The 23,691-nt window shown below is 40.0% G+C and overlaps 1 protein-coding gene across 8 annotated transcripts in view; it reads left to right on the top strand.

Annotated features, from left to right (window-relative positions):
* Positions 1-23,691, top strand: part of CREB5 (cAMP responsive element binding protein 5) — a 434,235-nt gene that overhangs the window by 309,617 nt on the left and 100,927 nt on the right. For all 8 annotated transcript variants that reach the window (XM_069586746.1, XM_069586752.1, XM_069586750.1 and 5 more), the window contains one exon: positions 23,197-23,323. In XM_069586746.1, coding sequence (XP_069442847.1) covers positions 23,197-23,323 — 127 coding nt within the window. The remainder of the gene's footprint in view (positions 1-23,196; positions 23,324-23,691) is intronic.

The raw sequence follows: 23,691 nt of genomic DNA, 5'->3' as shown, positions 1-23,691 counted from the left end.
GCAGGAGAGCTTATTTAATGATTGATGAAGCAACGCTGCACCCAAGAAGAATTAATCAATAGTTTGCAATGATTATGGAGAGTGCGACAGTAGTTATACAGTAGCCAAGACCCACCTAGCTATCAGCAGGGTCTTCCTTTCCTCCACATGATACCCAAAATTGAATTCTACCTTATCCATTTTTTTTCCTTGTTGTCTTTAATGACTGAAATAGAACTGGATGTGTCAAACACAGCAAAGCCTAGGAAAAAACAGGAAGGCTTCAAAGGAATGCCAAGCTATCTATTAATGCATAGACTCAATCACTCATCTTAATGGGAGATGGGAAATGGGGCCAAGAGGCAGTGTTCTATAAGCTGGAATGCCTATCATCAATTACTGTGTTTTAGGAGCCTATGAACTTTTAAAATCAAAGATCTTAAAAGGCTTAAAGTCATGTGGAGTTGGATAAGTGTGCTAACATGGCAGAGGGGCCAGCTGGGCCTCTTGTAGCCTTATGAGTCTCACTGCCCATTTGGCTCTGCCCTTCTGCCCTCAGTGGAACCTATATCACTGCTAAGGAGAGGTTGCAAAGCAAGCTTCTTTGCAGAAGTGGAGCCTCATTATTCGAAATCATTACATCCCATGTAATTGCGTCCTATCCATTGCTTTGGAGTCAGACAGATCTGTGTTCAAACTCTGGCTTTACCACGTGTAGCTGTGTGATTCTGATCTGTTGAATGCTTCTGATCTTTGGTTACTTCATCTATGAAGTGGAGTCCATGAGATAATGACTATAATGCACTGAGCATGGAATTAACAAATGTTCCATAGGTATTAGTTATTTAATGATGAGACTGGCTGACTTTGTTTGGAAGTCTGGGTAATGGTCTTTGAGGGGCATCATAGTGTAGAGAGAAACACCGTTATTTAGCAGTTCCTTTCCAGAAAGGTAAACTGAGTCATGGAAGGCCAGGGAGGCTGTGAACAGGACAGGTGAGGAGAGAAGTGTAACACTGGCTGTGGGACCATTTCTTCACTGGCCAGAAAATAAGGCTTAAAATCTCACTTTGAAACATTTTATTTCAGAGTTAAGAGGCTCTGGGTCTCCCCCACCCCACGTCTTTTAGTTAAGTAGTAGATAGGAAACATAAGAGACATGGGTTCAATCCCTGGATCGGGAATATCCCCTGGAGGAGGAAATGGCTACCCACTCTAGTATTCTTTTTTTTTTTTTCCTATAAATACAAAGTTTATTTGCTCTACAATTGACATGCAACAGATGCTCAATAGATATATACTGAATAAATAAATTATGTTTATAATTCAAGAAAATGTGTAGGATATAAGAATACATAGCTGGTATTAAGTGTATAAAGTAGACATTTTAGATATACAAAAGAACCACTCTAGTATTCTTACCTGGGAAATCCCATGGACAGAGGAGCCTGGCGAGCTACCATTCATAAGGTCATGAAGAATCAAATACGACTGACGCAACTTAGCATGCACAGATTTCTTTTTTAGATGGCATAAGGCAATTTTTCCTTTGCATCTGCCTCTTCTTTACCTTCTTATTTATCATAATACTTCAGTCAGCTCAGCAACACTCTGCAAAAAAGGGCTGATCTCCTTTAATTCCTCTGGAATTAATCATAATGACAGCAATTATGCTAGACACATTTAGTATAAATGCACATGTAAATTACTCCCGTGTTGCGTTTTCACCTTCAGTTCTGCTTTCGCCAGCACCCACCCTGATACGGGTTATGAAGTGGCCTCTCGTGGGCCAAATCATTTTCCTAATTCAGACCTTCCCTTAGCTCAGTGTGAAGCTGCTTGTTGCCATTTCCTTCCACCAAGAGTAAAGAGGAAGCGCTTATGTACAGGTCACAAGGGATGGCATTTGCTTTGCCTTTATGCTCAGCATCTAGAACTTACTTAGCTATAGAATAATAATTCTATCATTCTAAACGCCTGGATGAGGCGGAAATTTTAAAAATCCCTAAACCCAACCCGCTCACCTTACCAATTCAGAAATTAAGGCCTCTCCGAAATGTAACAAAGTATCTGATATTCTAAAGCTATTTGATGGCAGTGCCAGAATCCGGCTCCAAGGCGTGAGGAGCACATTTCCACCCTGCCAGGCTCTTGGACTTCCTGGACCCAGGAATTGCATCTTCTTGCTCAAATGCTTCTAGTTCCCCTTTTGAGTTCACCATCTTGGGATGGTGCAGTGGGGAGAGTGCAAAGAAAGACTCTGAGGTACAGGGGCACAAAAGAGCCGCTGGCAGGCTGGGAGAAACTGGGAGTCATTCAGGCACCTGGCTGTGCAAACACTCCACCCTCTGGTCTGGAGGGAGGGGTGGAGAAGCAGACAGATAGTCTGCTTTCTGCCTCCAGCCAAAAGCTCCCCGGTGTCTAGTTAGTGGGTGGGGCGTCCTGTCGTCCCTGTCTGTAAGTGAGATGGGGTAACCGTCCAGGAGTCAGGCTCTCTGTGCTTCCCACTGCTCTCTCCCTTCCTCCCTCTCCTACCAGCCGAGTGCCTGTCCATGTCCAATGAGGACAAAGCTTGGAAACCACCCCAGAAACAGCACCCACCCACCTGCAGGATGTGACCTCTGGGCTCTGAAACTCACTGCTTCCTCCCTCTCCCTCCCCACATAGGGAACTGTTTTAGACCACAATTCCCAGTCCAGCCTCACTTTGCACTTTAATCCCAAAGAGACTCTGGCACTTTGTGACCACAGAAAACTTGTCACTTCATTAGGATTCTGAAAAAGGGGGAAAAAAAAAAAAGAGCAAAGGGTAATTCATAGTTGTTTTAATGACTTTGCATCCTTTGCCGTGGAAGCAACTTTCGGCTCTTAGGCACAAAAGACACCAGCGCTGACGTCTAAGAGTGCACAGGGGGGACAGCATTTTTCATAATGCTTTATCACAAGATCCTTCACAGCCGGTTAACCCAATTAATCTTTCCACAGTAATTGTCCAGGTGCTGTTTTATTCAGTTTCCCTGAAGTCTCCAAAGCTCCATGGTGTGGAGATGAACTATTGTGCCTCCCAACCTTGGAAGGATGTTTCTAACTAATTAATGATTGTTAAGTGCTTGGAAGATGCACTTTGGAAATATGCTGGTGCTAATATGTCTGGATTTTACACTGTGCAGCTGGCCAGTATACGAGTCGAACATCATTCTTGCTGTTTGTAAATCGTACAAAGATGAATATGATGCCTTCTTTTCTCAACGAGGTATCTGTCCTCACATCCCTCCCCCATCACACATTTGTTCTTTGTTCCGTTCTCTCCCAATCTGTATTAAGTTGCCTTCAGTGAGATAGCCTGATGAGTCTTAGGATTTCTTCCAGGAAGTGAGAAGGCTCATCTAGCCACGTGGTCTTTAATGAGGCAAATTGAAAATTACTATTGGCTGAACTGCCAGGAAAAGGAACACAGTTTTCTGTATGATAAAGGGGTTTCAAAACTTTTTTGATATGAACAACAGTAAGGGATATATTTTATATTGCAGCCTAATAGATTGAACATGTGTATGTTCACATATGTGTGTGTTTACATATGTGTGCTTGCATGTGTGTTTACATATGTGTGTGTTTACACATGTGCATGTATGTATAGTTTGATAAATCAATACTTAGTCTTTACTGTGTCTTGACTTCTTGGAGATCACATCCTAAAAAATACTAGTCATGTTGGATTAAACTGATTTCACCAGTTCCTCACTAATACCTCACTAGTACCCTCTAATGAACCTCAGCCAGAGTTCAGAAAGCACAGGCATAGTGGAAAGGTCAGTGGAGTGCTGGACTAGGGTCAGAAGACCAGGGTTGTATTGCTACCTCTGTCCCAACTCCAAGATTCTGTCCCCAGACCTCAGTGTCCTCATATAAAATTAAGGAATTTGTTTTCAAACTGAATTTACCCCCGGAGTACTTACCAAAAGTCTTCTTATGTAGAAACCCAGTGCGAAAAATAGAGCTACTGACTGGCCCACATCTCTTCCCTCAACTCACGTCCCCACCTCCACCCAGAAGTCCTTGGAACCCGATCTAAATACTCCTAGGCCAGAAATCTCCTAAGTCTCTTCTTGTTCTGTCATTCACTGATTATTTTATTCTCTTGGTAACGGGTTTATCTAATGAAACACACCTGGTTTACTTCTACTGATGCTCAGCTAGGGATTTTCAGTTGGTCATCTCCAGAATCAAAAGGCATTTTCGCCGTAGGACCAGGGTTCTTTCTTGCTTTAGCTTTGCGACTTGTTCTCAAGCCTTGTGACATAGGCTTCTTCAGGGGAAAGTGAGTTTGAAAGGCCTTTGGTGGAAGTGTAAGCAGGCAGATATGAGGACGCTTATTTATGTCATTGTGTCTGTTTTCTTGCCTCCTAAATTCAGCAGGTTCTTAACTCTTAACACAGCTCAAATCATTTGGCTTACAGCTGGTAAAATACAATTTTCTGGTTCTCCGAAAGAAAGGCTTTTCAGATTTATAAAAAGAGAAGCTCATAAGACTTCTTGAACATCAAATAGCTCTTACAAAACACCATTTTGATGAGTTAAGTGTAAATGAATCAGAAACATACGGATTAAATTTCCCTTGAAAGACACATGGGTTTAAGAATTAAGGGAGGGGGGAGTGCTTGGCAAGATGGATTTCAGGTTTTTGCCAAACCTCAAAATGTTTGAAAAATGGTTTGAGATGTTTTTAGCTGAACACAAATTGCCACGGAGTTCACCCATCCCAGACATAATAGCGAATCTTTTTGACAACAACTTTATGACAAGAAGAAAGGCCTGTGGGGCTTTAGCCATTTTGTCCGTTCTCTTTTGATAACCCCCCTCCCTTTACCAAAAAGCCCCACATTTATAGGGCTAGGAGAGCTGTCTGATTGACAAGCTAAAGTTTCAAGTCAAGCAATTACCAGAAAATAACCCCACCACTCAAAAATCTTGGATTTTTTTCTCCCATACTACCCAAAGTCAATTATACCATTTTCTAAGTAGAATAATATACTCTGGGGATGTGGAGTATTTGATATATTTTATTCACTTGTGTCTAGAGCAGTCCACAGTTACTCTAGTCATTTGTCTGACATTAGTGTGCCAGCTTCTTTGGGGACGGAAGAAAAAAGCCCACTAAAAGCAAACAGATTGGAGGAAAATAGTCATTGGTTTATTAAAACGGCCGCACCATGGAAATGCTATATATTAGAGAGGCAGGGCATGTGTTGAGGTTTTCAAGTTGCTGGGAATGGTCTTGGAAACTTGAATTCTGTTGTAGCTTCTTTATTTAATAAGCTAAATGAGAACTTCTCCGCACTTTTGAATTTTTACTGGCATGAGGAAACTCAGGTGCAACATGGAGAAGACTCATGGATTGATTATCTTATAAGAGCTGTGCACCCTGTGTATTCCATGCCCTCTCATTCTTTTTTACTGGCTACTGCTGACAGATGCCGGCTGACACTTTCACAGTCTCTCATTTTTCACATGCAAAAGCACAGACAGAGTGGGTTTGGGCTAAGCTGCACACAGCAAGTGAAGGAAGAAGCCTGGGTGAGAAGGCTTGGGCCAGGCCATTTGCTCCGTGTAGCGACGTTGTCTTCGGCCCCTGTTTCATTTTCCTGTTTAAGCCAGGATGACCAAGGTTTGCTTGCCTGCTTCCTTCCTTCCTTTCTTTTCCTTTGAAAGAAAGGATGCATTCAGTGACTGCCAATATCGATTTAGAAACTAGGGAACAACAATGTACTTTTCAAAAGGTTTCAAGTCAATGTAGACCACAAAAAAAGCTATGCTATCTTTAAATCTATATGTTTTAACTCTGTGCTGGAAGTAATGGGGAATCTATTTATTATCTTGTTGGTATAGCATCTGACACCATGTTTGGAGGTAGGACCTTCCTCTCCAGGAAAATGAAAAGTAATTTGTTGCAAAAAGAGCACCAGAAGGAGAGTAACAGTCACATAAAACCCAGAAAACCATCTTCAGGCCTTCCAGTGAAAATACCTCATACCAGTGATTGTTAAAATATACACCCCCTCCCCATCTAATGCCTATTTATATTTATTGAGCTCAAAGTGAGAAATAAATGAAAACTAGGAATGCTGGAAAGAAATTCAATGATACTAGCTTTCTGGTATCTGAAGTCTTGGAGGACTTCAGAACAGAAAAAGCAGGGCCCGTCTGGCTCCATTTTTACCTTTTCTGAAGCAGCTTAATATGGGATAATAGGACCAAGAAGGGCTTCATTGACTCTGGAAAATGCTGAAGCCTTGTCCACAGCTCAGTGCCTCCCTGCCGCTTACCCTAAATCTCTCTCTCCCTTTTATTGTACTGCCCTCTAATTCAAAAAGGATCAGATTCATGCAGTATAGTCTATCGAATGGTTCTTTTCATTTGTAACTCAGACACCTACATGAAATACTGGAGGACTCATTTTTTAAAAGTCTAAATGTATGCAGTCAACCTACACACCCAGTTTGTTCTCTACAGATCAGGCAGAATGGACACACATCAGAGAGCATGTGTTCCTAGATAGGGGTGGTTATCACTCAAGGAGATTGCTCTCATCTCACGTTAAGCTATGAACAACAATAATTATTTAACGTCTTCTTGGTCTGTGTTGATGTACTTTAACAACCTGCTTTGCTCAGAGTTAACTCCGGTTGGAGCCCCTACCACTGATAACCCCTCTCTTTCACTCTCACACACGTATGTACATGAGCCACCCACACGTGTACACATGCAGTGAGGGGGCTAACTTCTCATCTTCCCTGGAACAATTCATGTGTCCCCTTTCCTGGGATCTCTCCCTCGAAACCCCTAGGATGTCAGATATCTGTTGAGGGATTCTCCCATTATGCCTGTGCTGACTTGCGGTGGCTTGTTTGTTTTCCTTACGACAGGATGGATTTCTTAAGGGCAGGGGTGATCTTTTATTCACTCTGGGCTCCCAGCACAGTTCTTGAAACGTCTCAGGAACTGAGTAAAATGTTTTAAAAAAATAAACTTAAAAAATAATTTTAGTTGTGTTTCTGTTGGAATGTATTTTTACTGAAGCCACAAAAAGTAGGTGGGACTGAAATTTCCCCTCCACAGGCCCTCTTGGGTTCTTGGTCCTCGCAGAAAATGCAAGCAGTAAAGTACAGTGGAGTTTTTGCTCAGATGATGAGCTCCCTGCTTCATTTCAACTTTCTCTCCTAACCTATGTTTATCTTCAGGGTCTTATTTATATCTATTTCCTTTCGATAAAAATAGAAGCTCAAAAAAGTGAATTTAGCACACGAAGGATGATACCTTTAGCCCAAGCCTGAGTTCACAGATACAGCTAAGATGCTGCCCTGCATGTGGATGTCCAGCTAGATGTTCATTTTCTGAGTCATCTGACTTCTGAGTTTTCACTTTTTTAAGAGTATAATTAAGATAGGTTCCCAGGGATTAAACAAAGTGAGTAAAGCAGACAGTCTATATGTTGAGGCCCATATAAGGAGATTTGTGGGCACCTGCCCAAATTGAGAGAAGCATTACAAGCTATTCAAAACCTACTGAAATGTCAACACACTTTTGAAAGGGGTCCATTAGGGATGCAAATGTGTGGTTCCCTGATTATGATAAGCACTGGAAAGAAAACAGTGAAACCCATTAGCAGGCTTTGAGAACTTGGTTTTGAAGAGTGGGGAAGACAACTCTAGTTTCTGCTGAGGTCTAGGCTTCATTTCTTTCCCTAGCCCATCCCTGCATTCTGAACCGCCGATTCTCATGATTTAAATGGTCCTGAAAGTTTCTCTGCTTTCGGATAAAGCCAATTAACTCATCTGTAAATGGGCCAACTTTGAAATTCTATCCACGTCAGATAAAGTTCATTTTAATAAGGTTCATTCTCTGGGTTACAAACTGTAACTTGTTTGTGTAAAGAATCTGACATCAGAAGCTCACATCAGGCTTCTGATGTATTTCTGTTTATTCTTGCATGGATTTTTCTTATAAAAGGTTCATTCTAACTTAAAATCTATAATTCTAACTGTGTAGTCTTTTCTAAATCAACTCACAGTAGGGGTATATTTCTATTTAATAATCATTTAGGGCTTTTCTGCAAAAATAACTGATTCATCTAATCAGAAGGACACCTTCAATTCTGGCAGTCTTGAGTTCACATATGACGTCAAATGATATTCAGAGTAATGGATAAATTAAATTGGGGCCTAATTTTTGTGTAATCTCTCTAAATGTAAAAAAAAAAATGTAATTGATTTTTCCATCTTCCTTGATCTGGAAGGAATTGTATCAATTTCCAGGACGTCATAAAACAAAATATTTAAAGTATGTTTCAAATAATAAAAAAAAGAAATTCTTAACTTAATAAAGATGTGGAATTCATTTATGAAAAAAAACACTGGCTGTGGACCAATAGGCCGGAGAGTCTGCCAGAAGTCTGCAGTAGACAGTCATTCTTGAATGTCCACTCTCTCCCTCATCACTCCTGAGCCCACTCCATATTAAGAAAATGAATTCTCTCAGCTGCACTGGACTTGGAAATCACTGATTTTGTTTACTTTGTTTTTGAGTGAAAAACCAGAAGATCTTTTTTCCGTTTTCTGCCTTATAAGGAAACCAGTTCACAGCATTTATAACTATAGTTCTTCTTGTCTTATTTTAACTAAGCAAGTTTTCTTGGCATATATATTTGATGCTTGGGAACCTTACATAGAAGTTATGGCTTTTGACCCTCTGGAGAGTTTCAATAATTGAAATAATTGGCAAAAGAGGAAAATACCTAATTATCACAAGAAAGCTTCAACATTAACCTAAAGCAAAAATTAGAAGCCCTGGAACGAGCATCCCCATTAGGCTTTTGTGCTTTTCAAAAGAAATAGCCTCAACTGTCAGACTATCAGAAAGATCTATTACTAAGAGCATGTAGGTGAATATCCTGATACTCACTTACTTTGAATCAATCATCTTAACTTCTAGAAACCTTTGCAGCTATATTATGGTATTCTCTTTTCTCTTCCATGTAAATGGAGTGGAACATTCCAGAAAGTTAGAGCATAGTTTCTCAATGGTTAAAAAAAAAAAAAATCAGAATCACTTTACCTTTGACAGTCAAAAGATACATATAGCCCCTGCCATCAGGAAGCTAGGGTCTAATGGGAAAGATTGACACTAAATAATCATACCTGTAAAAATATTGTTAGACATAGCATGAAGGAAAAGCACATGGAAATATGCAACTTTCTAAATTAGAGGCACCTGGAATTTGAGGGTCAGAGAAAACTTTAAGAAAGTAATATTTAAACTGCGATTGAAAAGATAAGTAAGAGCTGGTCAGTTAAAGAGCAGATGGGTACGCATTCCAGGTAAAGGCATTAGGATGTATTGAGGTTGTTGGGTAGGAAAGAACTTAACACATTCTAGGAAATGAATGAAAGCCAGAATGGGTGAAATGTATCAAGTCAGGTTGGAGAGTAGCCCTGCAGATATAAAAGAGGTAGAATGCTTAGAAGATGTTTTTATTAAATTCTAAATGCTGAGCAAAGTCACGGAAGAAGGTTGAGGAGGGAAATGTCATGATTAGGTCATTCTGGCTATGATGCCGAGGTTGGAGTGGAGAGGAGTAAAATGGGAGGTAGAACATGTGGGAAGAACCAAGCGAGAGAAGATGGTATTTTGGACTAGGATCTTGGTAGTGGGGACAGAGCCAAGTGGATGGAGTCCAGGTCTATTTTGAGAGTGGAGAGAATAGAACTTGGTGAATGACTTGAAGCAGAGGATGAAGGATGTGAAAGTTAATGCCTGGACTCCAAGAATTCACTGCTATCAAATATATTTAAGGAAATATAGGACACTTTTCAGGGAAAAGGTTCTAAAGAGGATACATTGTATTATTTAGGAGTCTCTAGAATCCCAGGGACAGGGGAGCCTGGTGGGCTGCCATCTATGGGGGCGCACAGAGTCTGACACGACTGAAGCAACTCAGCGGCAGCAGCAGGAAAAAAAGAACCAATAGGCAATACACTATGAAAATATTTATATGACGTTAAAAAAAAACTGGCTTACAACAATCATAGAGGCCAAGAAGTCCCGTGCTCTTTTCCCTGCTAGCTAAAGTCCTAGAAAAGCTGGTAATGCAAAATTTCAGTCCAAATTCACACCTCTGAAAATCAGGAACACTGGTATGGTTAGTGTCGGTCCAGGGGCTGGAAAAGGCTGATGTCCCAGCTCAACCAGTCTGACAGAGGGGTGGGGAAAGGAGGTATAGTCAGCCTTTTCCTTTTTTGTTCTTTTTAGGCCTTCAGCAGGTTGAATGATGCTTATATACCATGAGGAGGGCAATCTGCTTTACTCATTCACCAATTCAAATGCTGGTTTCTTCCAGAAACACCTTCACAGACACACTCAGAAATAATGTTTAACCAGATATTTGCACATCCACGGCCCAGTCAAGTCAACACATAAAATTACCATCCCAGGCACCACAGACCGGGTGCCATAGGGCTCAACCTTGGCATTTAGGGAATACTATCTTAGCTCTTAAATGAGTAGGGTCAGATAACACTTACTCCTCAGTAGTGAAAATGTTTTTCCTAGCAAGTCACAGACTTGAAGGATTTTTGTCATTCTCCGAACTGTTCCAAGGGCCTCATGCACCCCAGTGAAAAGACAGAACTGCTTATTTGGGGACCTGGCCTACCTTTCTCAAAGAATATTATTTGTGTAATAATTGACTGATTCTAGTTTACAGAAGAGTGAAACCTTTATTTTATGCTGATTAAACTGATCATTTTTCATATGCGAGAAGGAACTACCCCCTCACCTGCCCCTCAGGATTTGTGGTTCCTGCCCTCCTTAGCTAAATAGTACCCACATCCCGGCATCTTTGGAGCCTGCCTCTTGTTCAGGAAAAAGGGAATGCACAGAAAAGGCTAGTGTTGAATTACCCATTTGTCCCCTGCTTTGAGGAAAAGCCCCTCACAGCTGATGCACTGCGTCCCTGAAATAAACAGTTCTGGGCCTCTCCATAAGCCAAGTTACCCTCTCTTGATCATATCTAACCATATACTTTTAGAGTCAAAATGTCCTTGAAGATTGTTAGCTCAGCCTCTTTATTTTATCCATGAAGAAATGAAACTCTTGAGGACACAGCCCATGATCCTCAGACAAACCGGTAGCTGAGAAAGTGGCATACTTTCTGGGATATTCAGATTCAAAGCCAAGGACTCAGCTACCTCACTGCATCTTTTTATCATCTTTAGACTGACACATTCTGTTCTGGTGAGCCACTGGTTTCCCAGGGCCCAAGGAGAAACCAAGCTGTCGTCACAGGTCACTGCAGGGATTTCTTGGGAGAACAGTGAACTCCTGTGAGCAAGCATCCTGTGGCACGTGTCCCTTAGATGCACTGACAGTCACTTTCTATTTCTGTTTCTAGTAGGGACTGACTGTCGATGGCTAAAATTGACATTTCCTGTGGCTATAACCCTACCACAAATTAAAATCAGATCCGTGCCCCTCTGGGGAAGATGTTTATTAAGCTGTAAGAAGACATCTGAAATGATACCAAATTACATTTAAACTTGAAACCCCAAATACCACATTTGTTTGGGAGTATGAATAGGGCTGTCTGGGGAATAATATGGGAAACTGAGCAAGTCACTCTCTTTGGCAAAGTGGAAGGCCACCGGGGAAGGGAAAAGTGCCTTAGAAGAGATGCTTTATACATAAACCCCTGTGTGGCTTTTAACTAATCATTTAAGCCTAAACAAAATTTCCTCCGGAATGAACTTAAAGGAAAAATAAGCCCTTTAAAACTTCCATGCCTTTAAAGAACAGACACAGATGTTCCAATTGTTTTTATAAAAACACTGAGAAGGGGGTTGAAAGAAATATCACAATAAAACAAGCCTACCAAAATGCAAGCCTGCGTTCCAGAGTTTGACCCGGCTATTACAGACAAAAGCATGTTTGGGACCAAAAGTCTTTATATCACTTCTGCGTTTAACATGTAGTTATCTGCCATCTGTGGGTGTTTGTGTGCAGTAGATGTGTTTATGCACGTAATATGGTCACAATCTCAATCTCTGAGTTTAGAATCAACTCTGTCCAAAGGGAAGCTATAACTCAGTGGCTTCTTTGCTCATGTCCAGTCCATGTGTAGCTTTGAAAATAGCAAAAGCCCAGTTGCAAGGCCCTTTGAGATCCTTGGATGCAAAGAGCAAAGTGCATGCCAAGTGTCATTATTATGAACTTTATTGCTACTATTTTATTAAGTGTTTCAGACGAATATCAATTTAGCTTCCTGTTAAGTGCTATAAAGTGGGAGAACTTGAAAGGAGGCTTGGGAAAGATTGCCCAAGGAGGACACACAAGTTTCCTAGAAACTCTACCCCTCCCCCAATCCCCCTTTTTCAAGTCAATGATAAGTTGACTGTCCCTTCAGAATAGTATTTCAGGTCATCACGGTCCTTAAAAAGAAGGCCTGTCTGGATGTGTCATGGGGCTACTGCTGCCAGGAAATGAGACATCATGTACAGGGATTAAGTCAACATGTACAGGGATTAAGTCGTTCAACAAACTTCCACAAGGCTCCTACTGTGTGCCGGGTCCATCCCAGAGGACACTCTCTCTCCAGTTTAAGGGGGAAACTGAGACATGCTCTGAGAGCACAAAGCAGAGACTAGCCTGGGCTGGAGAAAGCAGTAGGTTTCTCTAAGATGATCCAGCAGGATACACCAGGACTCACAGGAATGGGAAAGACATTCAGATGCCTCAGAGAGGCTGTGTTTTTCTGTCTTTTCCCCAAACCGCATCACCTTGCAACTTAGGAGAATATAGCTTTACTTTGTGTATTAAAATGACAGTAGCAATAATTTTATTTTCTAAGATAGACAAATCATATCTTGAATAGAATATACACTGACCATCCTCCAAGAGCCAAGTGCCCACTCAATACTATCTCATATATGATTGTTGGATCATCCTCCCAGCACACCTGTGAAGTGGGGGTGGTCAACCCTCTTTTGCCTCTGAGAAAGTAGAGAGGCTAAAGGATTTGTGCAGAGCACACACTTGTGGTCTGCGGCAGGGCCAGCAGGCGACACAGAGCTTAGCTGCTGCACAAGGCTGCTTTATGCGATTTACTAGTTAATGATGGCAGCCAACATTATCTCTATCATTTCTGTCAGCCACTCTGACTGAAATAAGTGAAAATAATAGACCTAATTTAGGACTAGGAGAGGCCTGCCAGTTCTTCCTCCTCCTCCCTAGAAACCCTGCCAGATGGGGACGAATCTATTTCTTAAGAGTCTAGTAAGAGGAAATTCCAAAACCTCAGTAAGCCATTTAATTGTTTTACACTGTTTATTCTCAGGAAATATTCTGTCTTTTGACTTAAATCCCGTGTGCTGCTGTCTTAGTATTGTTATTCTGCTTCAGTTGGATTTGAAAGTAACTGGTCACCATTCTCTAATATAGTCATTTAAAAATTTGAAGATCTTTATCATCATCTCCCTGTCTTCTTGTTCCTTTTACTTTCCCATGTAGGTCTTCCCTTCTGGCCCTTCAGTATTTTTCGGTGTTTCTTTAGAACCTTCTCTAATTCCTCCATACCTTCCCCTTCTGCCTCCCCCAACCCCTCACACCCTATCCCATGTATTTTTGTTACAGCCTAGGTTTAGAATTTGCAGCTGTCTGTTAGCATGTAACCCAGTGAGGAGTTTGCCAAACCTAAAGCAATGTCTCTTTCCTTGTATGTGTTTCCCTGGAGAACCAGTAAGTTACCCTGGAGCATTCCAGGTACTTTATCATTGAAAACAGAACTTGAGAAATCAAGCTTGTAGCAGCCTAAGGTTGTAGAGTGTGCGCGTGTCACAGAGTCTGTGGGTGTCATCTCAGCGGCCCGAACCCACTCTACATCGCTGACACATCCTCTCTCCCGCCAGTGTATCTGTGGAGTTAATCATTTCTATCACCTCCTCCTAAAGAGCTGAAATCACCCTGGCAAGTGGCTGTGGGGAGGTGGGTGGAAGGGCTGTCATAAATTTGGTTTCCCCGGAGAGGTATTTGAAAACTGCCTAAGAGACTATGCCTCACAATCCAAGAAGAGGTTAGATAAAGACATTAGTCAGGGTGACCTAGTGGGGAGGCTTCAAAATGCAAGGATGAGTTCAGGTTGCCCATATGATCTTTTCGAGGGCTCTTCTGTTTTCTCTGGCTGAAATCTTTTGCAATTGGAGCTTCTGTCATTCAGCAGCAAAACTAAGCAGTCTGTTTGGAACATAGGTATTGGGGGATTGTGCTGGGTGTGGATTCCGCTACAAATTACTCATTGAACTATTGTAGTCGACAAGCTGAGAGTCCAGAAGAAATCAAAACCAAATTGCTGACTTGAGTTGGGGGAAGGGGGTATCTCTAAGCAAAGGGAGCTCTCTGCCTCTACACAACATCCAAGCAAGTGTGTTAGTGAATGTTTTCATGAATTATTCATTTATGGTGAATGAATGCAAGCAGCAGTCCCTTGTAAATGACAAGGCTCATAATCAGAGGGCTACTTATTTGTCCTTAGGAAGCAAGGAGGAAGCTTATTAACATCTCACAAACAGGAAGAAATTTTACTTAGAGAGATATGTTTCTATGGAGAAAAAATCTCCCTCCAGCCAGCCAAAGAGATATATATCATTTATTTGAGCCTGCATTTAAAACCATCTTTTATATTATGTCCTTTGAGTTGCATTTACTTGCCTTTTCTAAGTGTAACTTTATGAATAATTGATAACAACTGACAAATTATTGGCTAATTGAAAAACCATCCCTTCATGTCTTTAAGTCTGATCCATGGTTAAAGCCAAACTATTCAGGCATTTAGGATATTTTATAAAGGGTCTTTATAAAGAAAAGAGCCTTTAACTCTTTACAAAGAAAAAAATATCAGAATTTGAAAATGAATTTTTTTTTTACAAAAGTACTTCAGAAACCAATCCCACCATGTTTTTGGTTAACTTAAATGAATCAGGCCGACTGCATGACTAATTCAGATTAATGGTGCAGAAATCAGTCATTAAAGAAGAAGAAAAAAGGTTGATCTACTAGTCTCAGCAGAATGGCCATAAATTCACCTCTCCCCTTCTAGTACTACTTTCTCTGTTTGAAACATTTGAAAGCATTAGTAAACACCTCCTCTGCCTGAGTAGGTGCAGCAAGCATGCTGTAAAACCCAGCAAAGGCTCCAGTGGAATACAGCTCTGTTAGCTGTATGACATTGTATTACTACTGTCGACTCTCTTGCAGTCAGACTTTCATTGAAAAAAAAAAAAAGAAGTTACATTTCCAAGATATCACATACTACATCTATTATATAATACAGTGCATATATTGCAGTAATACCAAATTGATTTTTCTAAAAGAAAAATGGAAAGTGCATGGTAAATTTAATTTAATTTAATAAAAATTAATTTCCAATATCCCTGGTGATAATGATGACAAAAGTGTTCTTGTATCGATAAGTCAGTGCAAAGCAGAGATGTTCAGTTGACCATGATGTGGGTGTCACTGGTACCTCTGAGCCCAGAGCTCTGAACATTATAAAGTGCAACCTTATTGCAAGGCAGGTATCCTGTTTTTTTAAATATTATATAGATTAGGGACAGATGAGTGTTCCTGAATTATTCATAGCCTTTTCTTATGAAATGCCCCAAATGTAATTTCAAATGGAAGTTAATTTAATTCAGGCAAAAATAAGTGGGTCTAGAGCTCACCTGAAAGCTTGAGTTTAATCTAAAGGACACTGATAAAAAGTACAGATTACCTTGGAGGTAGCCAGTTATGCTGTTCAAGAACAGAAATGGGTTATATTAAGTTGCTAATATAAATTGGAGTTTCACAATTTGTAAACCAATTAAGTTCATATTAATTAGCAGAGATAATTTACTGAACACTGTTCTTGCCATGTCTTTTGCTAGACAAAGATATCCTTAATATCTATGTTTTCATTAATTTGAGAAATACTTATTAAACATCTATTTGGTATCATATACTTTCTTAAATTTCAGTTGTGTCTACACAGGTAAACAAAGCAGATACAGTCTCTGACTTATGAGGTATATGGTCTAGTTGGGAGCAGAGACATTTAAAAAAATTCACTCAAAATTTTTAATGAATTGTAATGGAGAAGCAGAGATGGTAAACTCCAAAAGGCCATGAAATACATCTATTTTGTTCATCATCCTATTGTTGCCAATTGGACATATGTAAATGAATTCTTATGCAAGTGATCTGATTTACCAAACAAGTTTTCCCCTCTGAAATTAAAGTGTATAGCGTCCAAAATATATTAGGTGCTCAGTTGATCTTTTGATGATTGATTGAATAAATGAGGATAAGTATTACCAGGGAAGAGTGCAAAGGACACTAAAGAGCACTACAAAAAAGTGCTTGTTTTCCCAGTTATTACTTCACCCATCCTGGTGTAATCGCCCAGAGAAGATTGTAGGATTACTTATGTCAATGGTCTGTGGCAGGAAGAAAGACGGTGCTTTCATAAAGCTGGAAGAAGATCATTACGGCAGATGTGTGGAGCTCATGGCCATGAGCTGGGGAGGTAGTGAGGGACCAGACGGTTCAGGGCCGTGGAGCTGCGTTGAGTTCTGTCGCAAGGATATGGGCTTACTAGCATCTCTGATGAGCCAGAGCATTTGCTGTTTTGCTTTGGCTAGTGTACTAGCTTTTCAAGACATGACAGAGGCGAGGGGCTGGGTCGAGGATAAGATGAAAATACTAAGGCAGGATTCTCTTCCTGGATGCCCAAATGTTTTGTCACCAAAGGAAAAGGGACAGAGGGACAGTTCTCTCAGGGAGATTCCCAATCTTTATCAGAGGTCCTCTCTTGAGCCTGAGGAAGCTTAAAAAGGGAAATATATTTTAATTGAATTCTGCTGATACTTTGGTACCTTTTCTCAAGCCAACTATTTCTACTTCTTTGTAGAATTTCTACTTTCAAAATCCTTATTTATTAAAAGGGGAAATACTATATTTGCCAGCCAGTTTCAGAAGCTTGGCTATAAGACCTGGTACAGAGCATGAGCTCATTCTAAAAGATACAAGTAATATGATGTCTTTGAGAATGGGGGCCAGATAGCTTTCTTGTTTCCCCAGTTATGACTTCTGTTGGATTTCTGTCATTGTTTTCAGGAAAAACAAGATGCTGAGGACTGATCTCTCGGGAACTAGTTTTGAGGAATTATTTTCAAGGCTCCTTTCTGAGAAATACTGTGAAGTTATTTTGCAATTCTGTAAAATCATTGGTGGGAAGAATCCATTTGCTTTCATAGAAGAGTTTGGGATTCTAAAGTTAATGCATTTTAAAACAAATATATATGTATGGAGTTTGGGACATTTTTACATTTGTTAGATTATAGTTCTTCAGTTAAAGCTAAGGATGGATGTTCTTTAAGATTACAGCCTTACTCACCGCTTTCACTGTTGGGGGTCTGGATTCAGTCCCTGGTAGGGGAACTAAGATCTCCCCCCAACACATATAAACACAACAAAAGATTCTAGCCTTAAGCCACAGTTTCTTGATTGAGTATAGTGATTAATCTGATGTTTGGGTAGTGTCTCAGAATAATAATAATAAAAACAAAAATAACCACAACTAATTTTTAATCAATATACGTAACATATGATAACTCATTTAATGCCATGAGGTAAGTATCACCCCCATTTTACAGTTGAGAAAACAGAGGCACAGAGAAGTCAAGTAACTCTGCCCAAGGTTTCCTAGCTAATAAGTGGCAGAGCTGACATTCCAGTTTTAGCAGACTAGCTCCAAAGCCTATGTTCCTCAGTACCCCATTTTATAATATATTTAGTACCTAGGGAAGAAATCAGCTATACGGTCATTCCATTTCACATTCTATTTGATTATCCTGGCAATTTGCTTTCTTTACAAAATAAGAATTTATATTTCTTTAAAAAATTTCACTTAGGAGAAGAATAAATATTTCTCACTACAAACTGCCTTCTCTTTAGATTTAAGAGTTTTGCATTCCCCTCTTTAACTCTTCAGTGTCTGTATCCCAGACAGAAATTAGTGTGGTCAATTAGGCCACAACAGTTCATTTAAGAAGATTCAAAAGAAACACACTTTTCTTTTCATAAGCAAATACAAAGATAGTGGGCAGCAAACTTTCTCTAATCTGTGTGTGAACTCATGTTATATTTAAACGAGAATGAAGTGTGGGCTCCATAGAATGGATTGGGTCCATTTTCAAGAATTTCTCTCACTTTTTAGGGACACCTTCTATTTGGAATTTAAGAACTAAGCGCTGTATGAACCTAATTTCATTTACTATAGATACACTGACCACCTTCTTTGTGCCAGGTGCCAGGTTAAGTGCTGTGGACACACCAGTGAGCAGTAAAGAGTACCCTTATCATAATAAAACACAGAGCCTCACTAGATTAAGAACATATCACTTTCAGTTCAAGTCCTAGAATCTGAATTTTAGAGCTTCAGGGGATTTCCAGATAGCCTGTAGTCTGATCCATTCATGAAACAGATGATGAGATGGAAAGCCTAAAAGTTAACTAAGAAAGTTTCTTCTCCAGAATCAGAAACCTTAATAGCAACGGTGTCTGTATCGCCTGCTCCTTGCCCACCATTCCTGCCATTTTATTGCTTTCAAGGTTTTTTAAAGTCTGGCCCCCACCCCCAACACCAGGTTCTTTTGTTGTTGTTGTTGTTTTGTTTTGTTTTATCTACTCAAGATTTCTTAGATGGCTGTGCCCTGACTTTGATGCTAATATTGCTCTTCCAATTTTCCAACCTAATTTTTTTCATCATTTATTTTTTCCCTTTGCCTGTCCACATATGTGGCCTATCTGCCTGTCTTAAGAGTTTAATAACTGATCCCAGGAGGTAATGGATCTCGTGAAGAATTGGGAAAGAAGAGCAGTCTGCTGTGACTCTCCTGGGATCTTGCAAACAAAAACAATGGCCCTTAGCTCCTTAAAGATAGTGGTCTTGCACAAGACCAGCAGACTTTACTGATACTCCTAGACTGGATGACATCCTTTGGAGGGAAAAACAAGGACATGAAATCTCTTGCTGTGGTACTTATCATTCTGCTAAGGACAATGAAAACAGTCTGTCATCCCTGACATCTTAATTGAAAGAAAATCTTACATAGATTTCAGCCGTAAGCAGTATGTTTATACAAGTGTATACAAGAGGAATAGTCTGTCAAGTTGGAACACTCTTAATGCTACAGGACTCAGTTTCATAACTGAACAATCCAACATGAGCTCACACATCTTACCTTGTTCCATGCCTCAATAATTTTTAGTAGAAATTCTTTACCTAGAGGCATATGCTTATTAAAAAGGAGGCTCGGCTTGCTCAAAGTCTGGAATTATTAGCTCATGGCAACAAGCCTGCACTGGAGCAAAACTGTTGAGTCTTTGTTTTCACAACTTTACCACAATTTGCCATCTTATTTTCAGAGCCTTGCTGATGCGTTGTTTGGGAAGTTTTTTTTCTTTAAAGGAATAAAACAAAATTTCACATGGATGAGTGACTTCTCATGTCGGCAGAATTTTACTACTTCACTGGAAAGTTCATGGAGCAGTGTGAATATCAAAGGAAATGGGCCATGGATTTATTTTAGTATAAAAAAATCAATAATACCTTAGTTATGGGAGGCATCAAGGTGTGATGGAGGAAGCCCTCTATTGCAAGTTGAGTGTAAGTCGTACTGTTTTTCATGACCCATTTGACCTTGGGCAAACGTAAATGTTTCTGAATTCATCTTACTCCTGAGTAACATGGGAGTAATAGGACCTACCTACCACATTGCATTGTTTCAAGTCCCATGAAGGTGAAAATATTTAGAAAAATATGAAGCAATGTATAAGTGCAATATAAAAATTTTATGAGTATATTAAATAATAACTATTTTTATATGTATGAAGGGAATTAAACAATGCAAGTATTCCAGTAACATTTTGCTTCAGTGATCTAATGGAGAAGGCAATGGCAACCCACTCCAGTACTCTTGCCTGGAAAATCCCATGGACGGAGGAGCCTGGTAGGCTGCAGTCCATGGGGTCGCTAAGAGTCGGGCACGACTGAGCGACTTCACTTTCACTTTTCACTTTCATGCATTGGAGAAGGAAATGGCAACCCACTCCAGTGTTCCTGCCTGGAGAATCCCAGGGACTGAGGAGCCTGGTGGGCTGCCATCTGTGGGGTCGCACAGAGTCGGACACGACTGAAGTGACTTAGCGTCTTAGCGTCAGTGATCTAAATATTCTGGACAAATGATTATTTCTCAAGCCAAGCTACATAATTACCTCATTCTAGGCCTTTGTATAGCTAGTGATTGGGTAGGCATAGGGTTTTTTTTGTTGCTGTTGCAGTTTTTTTTTTTGTTTAAAAGCCTATGTAAGAAGTCTAGGAAATTCTATTGGTTTTGTAGATGGGATTGGGGAAATTACTTAAGGAATCTGTGTAAAACAGTAATTCAAAATTATTCAGAATTCAAACATATAGGCTTCCCAAATAACTATTTTCCCTTCCACTGTACTTTGCCAATTTGTCTGATTGGTATCATAGGTAATTATTATTATAGTCCCAGGGGAACCTCATACCCTGAAAAGTTTTCTTAATTAATGAAGGAATATTTAATACTTAAAAATCTAGGAGATTTATGCATGGTGTGGAAATAACTAACCTAATAAGAACACTGAATTAAATGAAACATACTATTCCCCAATTATTCTCTACAACTGGGAGTTTCCCACAGTCTGGGAGAAGAATGAAAACTTATCTTAAATTTAATTGCTTTTTCATATTCATTTGCATCACCATTAAGTTGTTTAATTGATTTCTTTAAAAAAAATAGACCGTCAATAGAAGCTGATAACCAGGATTGTCATTAATATGTTGGAAACAAAATGTAAATGGTGATAATGTGTTGCCCTTGCTTATAAGAATGATACTTCACATCAACATAATCAAATATTTTTAGTTGTTTTTGATAACAGTTTTCAAGTGGCCCTAACCGTCTATACTCAAATTGTTACCCTGGTGACTAGAGGGGCAGACATATGGTTGAAGACTGTATGTATGTATATATAGATTTATGTATGATATGTATGCGTGTATATAGATATCTATATCTATCTATCTGGATATTTTTAAATGAATGGATGGATGTATATATAACTATCTGTAGGGTCTCATTATGAAACTGGGGAGTTCAGAGTATTAATCTTGTACTTAGAAGAAGTGACCATTATTAAACATGCTACACTTTGATATATAGCTATTTTCTTTTTAGCAAAGGTCCCAAACAAAACATTAAGACTGGAGAATATAAAACAAAAGTTGTCTGTTGATCAAGCAGCATTTTATACTTCTCTGACTTGAGCTCTGAGTATCAGAGACTTTTGACCCAGTGATATTACAACCATAGAAATTTGGAGCGATTGAAAGAAGCCATTTCCTAGACTTATAAAAGCTGAAGGGCCGTCAAAGACCTTACTAATCCTTACTGTTCATCTGTACTACAGAGGTCCCAAGTGTACGTGTCAAGAAATATCCATAGTACTTCATTTGCTTTTCTAAAAACACCCATGTCATTGTTACCAGCTTCTCACCTTAGCCTATCTATGTAACCACTCACACACATCCTGTTAATAGAACTGGTTGTGATTTGTGTACATCGCCATAAACTCTGTGCAAAACTTTTATATTTTCTTATATTTTCATATACACAACTTCCTAAACATATAAATCTAGGACTAACTTAGGACTAATCCTTCTATGATATGTGTGACTGTGATAGCTAGCCGTGTTTCCAAGGGAGATTTCAGGCGAAAAGACTGGAAAACTTAATCTCCTTTGGAATCGTAACAGCAATGTGAAGGAAGAATATCTTGGCCTTCTTTCCCCCAGTTCAGGCTCTGTGAGTCACCCATGGGAGGCACATGAGCTCCAAAGAAGAGGTTCTTCATGCTGTCCTTCCCTGAAACACAGGAAGGCATTGCCCTGAAAAGAACATCTCTCTGCAATCTTTACCCAGCTCTTAGCTTAAGCGATTTTTTTTTTTTTAAGAAAATTCATTAATTTGGGAAGCACTATTTTCCTATCATGGTATTCAGGATAAGATGCTTTAACATGGAAGACTCAGAGGTTCTGAGCGGTTATTTATTTGTTTGTTTTGCTTGTTAAGTCATTACTTCAATGTTTTGACATTTATACGGCTCCCCAGAGTAAGAGCATCAGGAGATTGAGAATTGAGCCAAGGAGGTTATTTGTTTGCCATTTTTAATAAACACAAATAATTCCCCTTTTCCCTCAGCCCCACATTCCCTGGCTCATTAAATCAATTTAAGGCTCTTAAATTTTTTTCTGGCAAACTGAAGCAAAAGAACTATGTACTTCCCCAAGGAAAGCTTACCTGAGACCTGCAGATCAGGCTGAAATCAATTTCTGTCAAAGAGTCTAACACCTTGAGTTATTACAAAATGAGGGGTCAGTAACTGGGGGCTGGGCCTCAGACTCGACCCAAGAAAGACTTGTTGCATCGTGTGAACCGTGATCTAGCTACTTTGGTTTGTGACCTGGCTTTGTGTTTTTTTCCCACTCGAAGTGGAGAATTATGGAAAAGTCAAAACAGATTTCTATTTGGAAATTATGAATGAAGTTGGCTCTGCAAATCCAGATAGTGAAAGTATATCCAGAGGAAAGCCAGGCAGGCTTCCAGGCAGAAGTACGGAAGAATGTTATCAAACAAATGTACACACGTCTCAGGCTCTAGGATCCTCCAGGGGGCAGAGACCTCAGAGTAAACATACAGGATTTCACTACCAGGTCCCTTCTCTTTCCTAAGAGGCAAGGGTTGTGGGAGATTTACTGGCTTGTTGTCTATTGACTATCAGTTAGATAACAGAGGTCAGGAAATGAAGTGGAATTTGATGTATTAACTAGGAAGCAGCAAAGGAAGCCAGGCTTGTATTTTATTTGTTATTATTTCCCTAATATCCTCAATTATGTGGCTCCCATCAGGGAATCTGATCTGCTGCTCATGTAATGGTATTGTCCCCACTGGTTCTGGACTTGAAAAACTGGCAGTGAATCCCCTGCCTAGAGTATCAGGAATAATGTTTGCTGTTTTTTCTTTTCTTTTTTCTTTTTTGTTCCCAGGCCTGTCCCAGGCTCTCTATCTTCTCTGCTCCATCTTCACAACAGACAGAGACAGCCCATGCCAGCCTCCATGCCTGGGACCCTGCCCAACCCTACAATGCCGGGTTCTTCTGCCGTCTTGATGCCAGTAAGTGCTTCTTTCTGCTGAGGCTTGTCCCATTTGAAAAAGTACAGGAAGTATGCAGATCTAAGCTGATGGGAAAGAGAAGAGCTTCTTATGGATGGAGAGTTGAGCTGGGTGCCAGTTTGCTCTAAGTGCCTAGTTGTGTATCCTTGGGGATCTTGCTGGCTTCTCCATCCTTCAGTGCTTCCATAATGAGGCATGGTTTCATCTTCTTGCTGGTGACAAGTGAGTTTGTAATACTCAGGGAATGGGATTTGTCCCGGGACATGGGAGTGTATGACTACTCCAAAGTCTATAGCTTGGGTTACGTATAGTGTCCTAAATTGCCAGTGAGTGGTTTAGCTGGGACTCAGAGTGATGTGTCAATAATA

The sequence above is a fragment of the Ovis canadensis genome, chromosome 4, assembly GCF_042477335.2.
Source record: "Ovis canadensis isolate MfBH-ARS-UI-01 breed Bighorn chromosome 4, ARS-UI_OviCan_v2, whole genome shotgun sequence".
Taxonomy (NCBI): domain Eukaryota; kingdom Metazoa; phylum Chordata; class Mammalia; order Artiodactyla; family Bovidae; genus Ovis; species Ovis canadensis.
The sequence above is the reverse complement of the archived record's forward strand: the minus strand, read 5'-3'. Positions and strand labels throughout refer to the sequence as shown.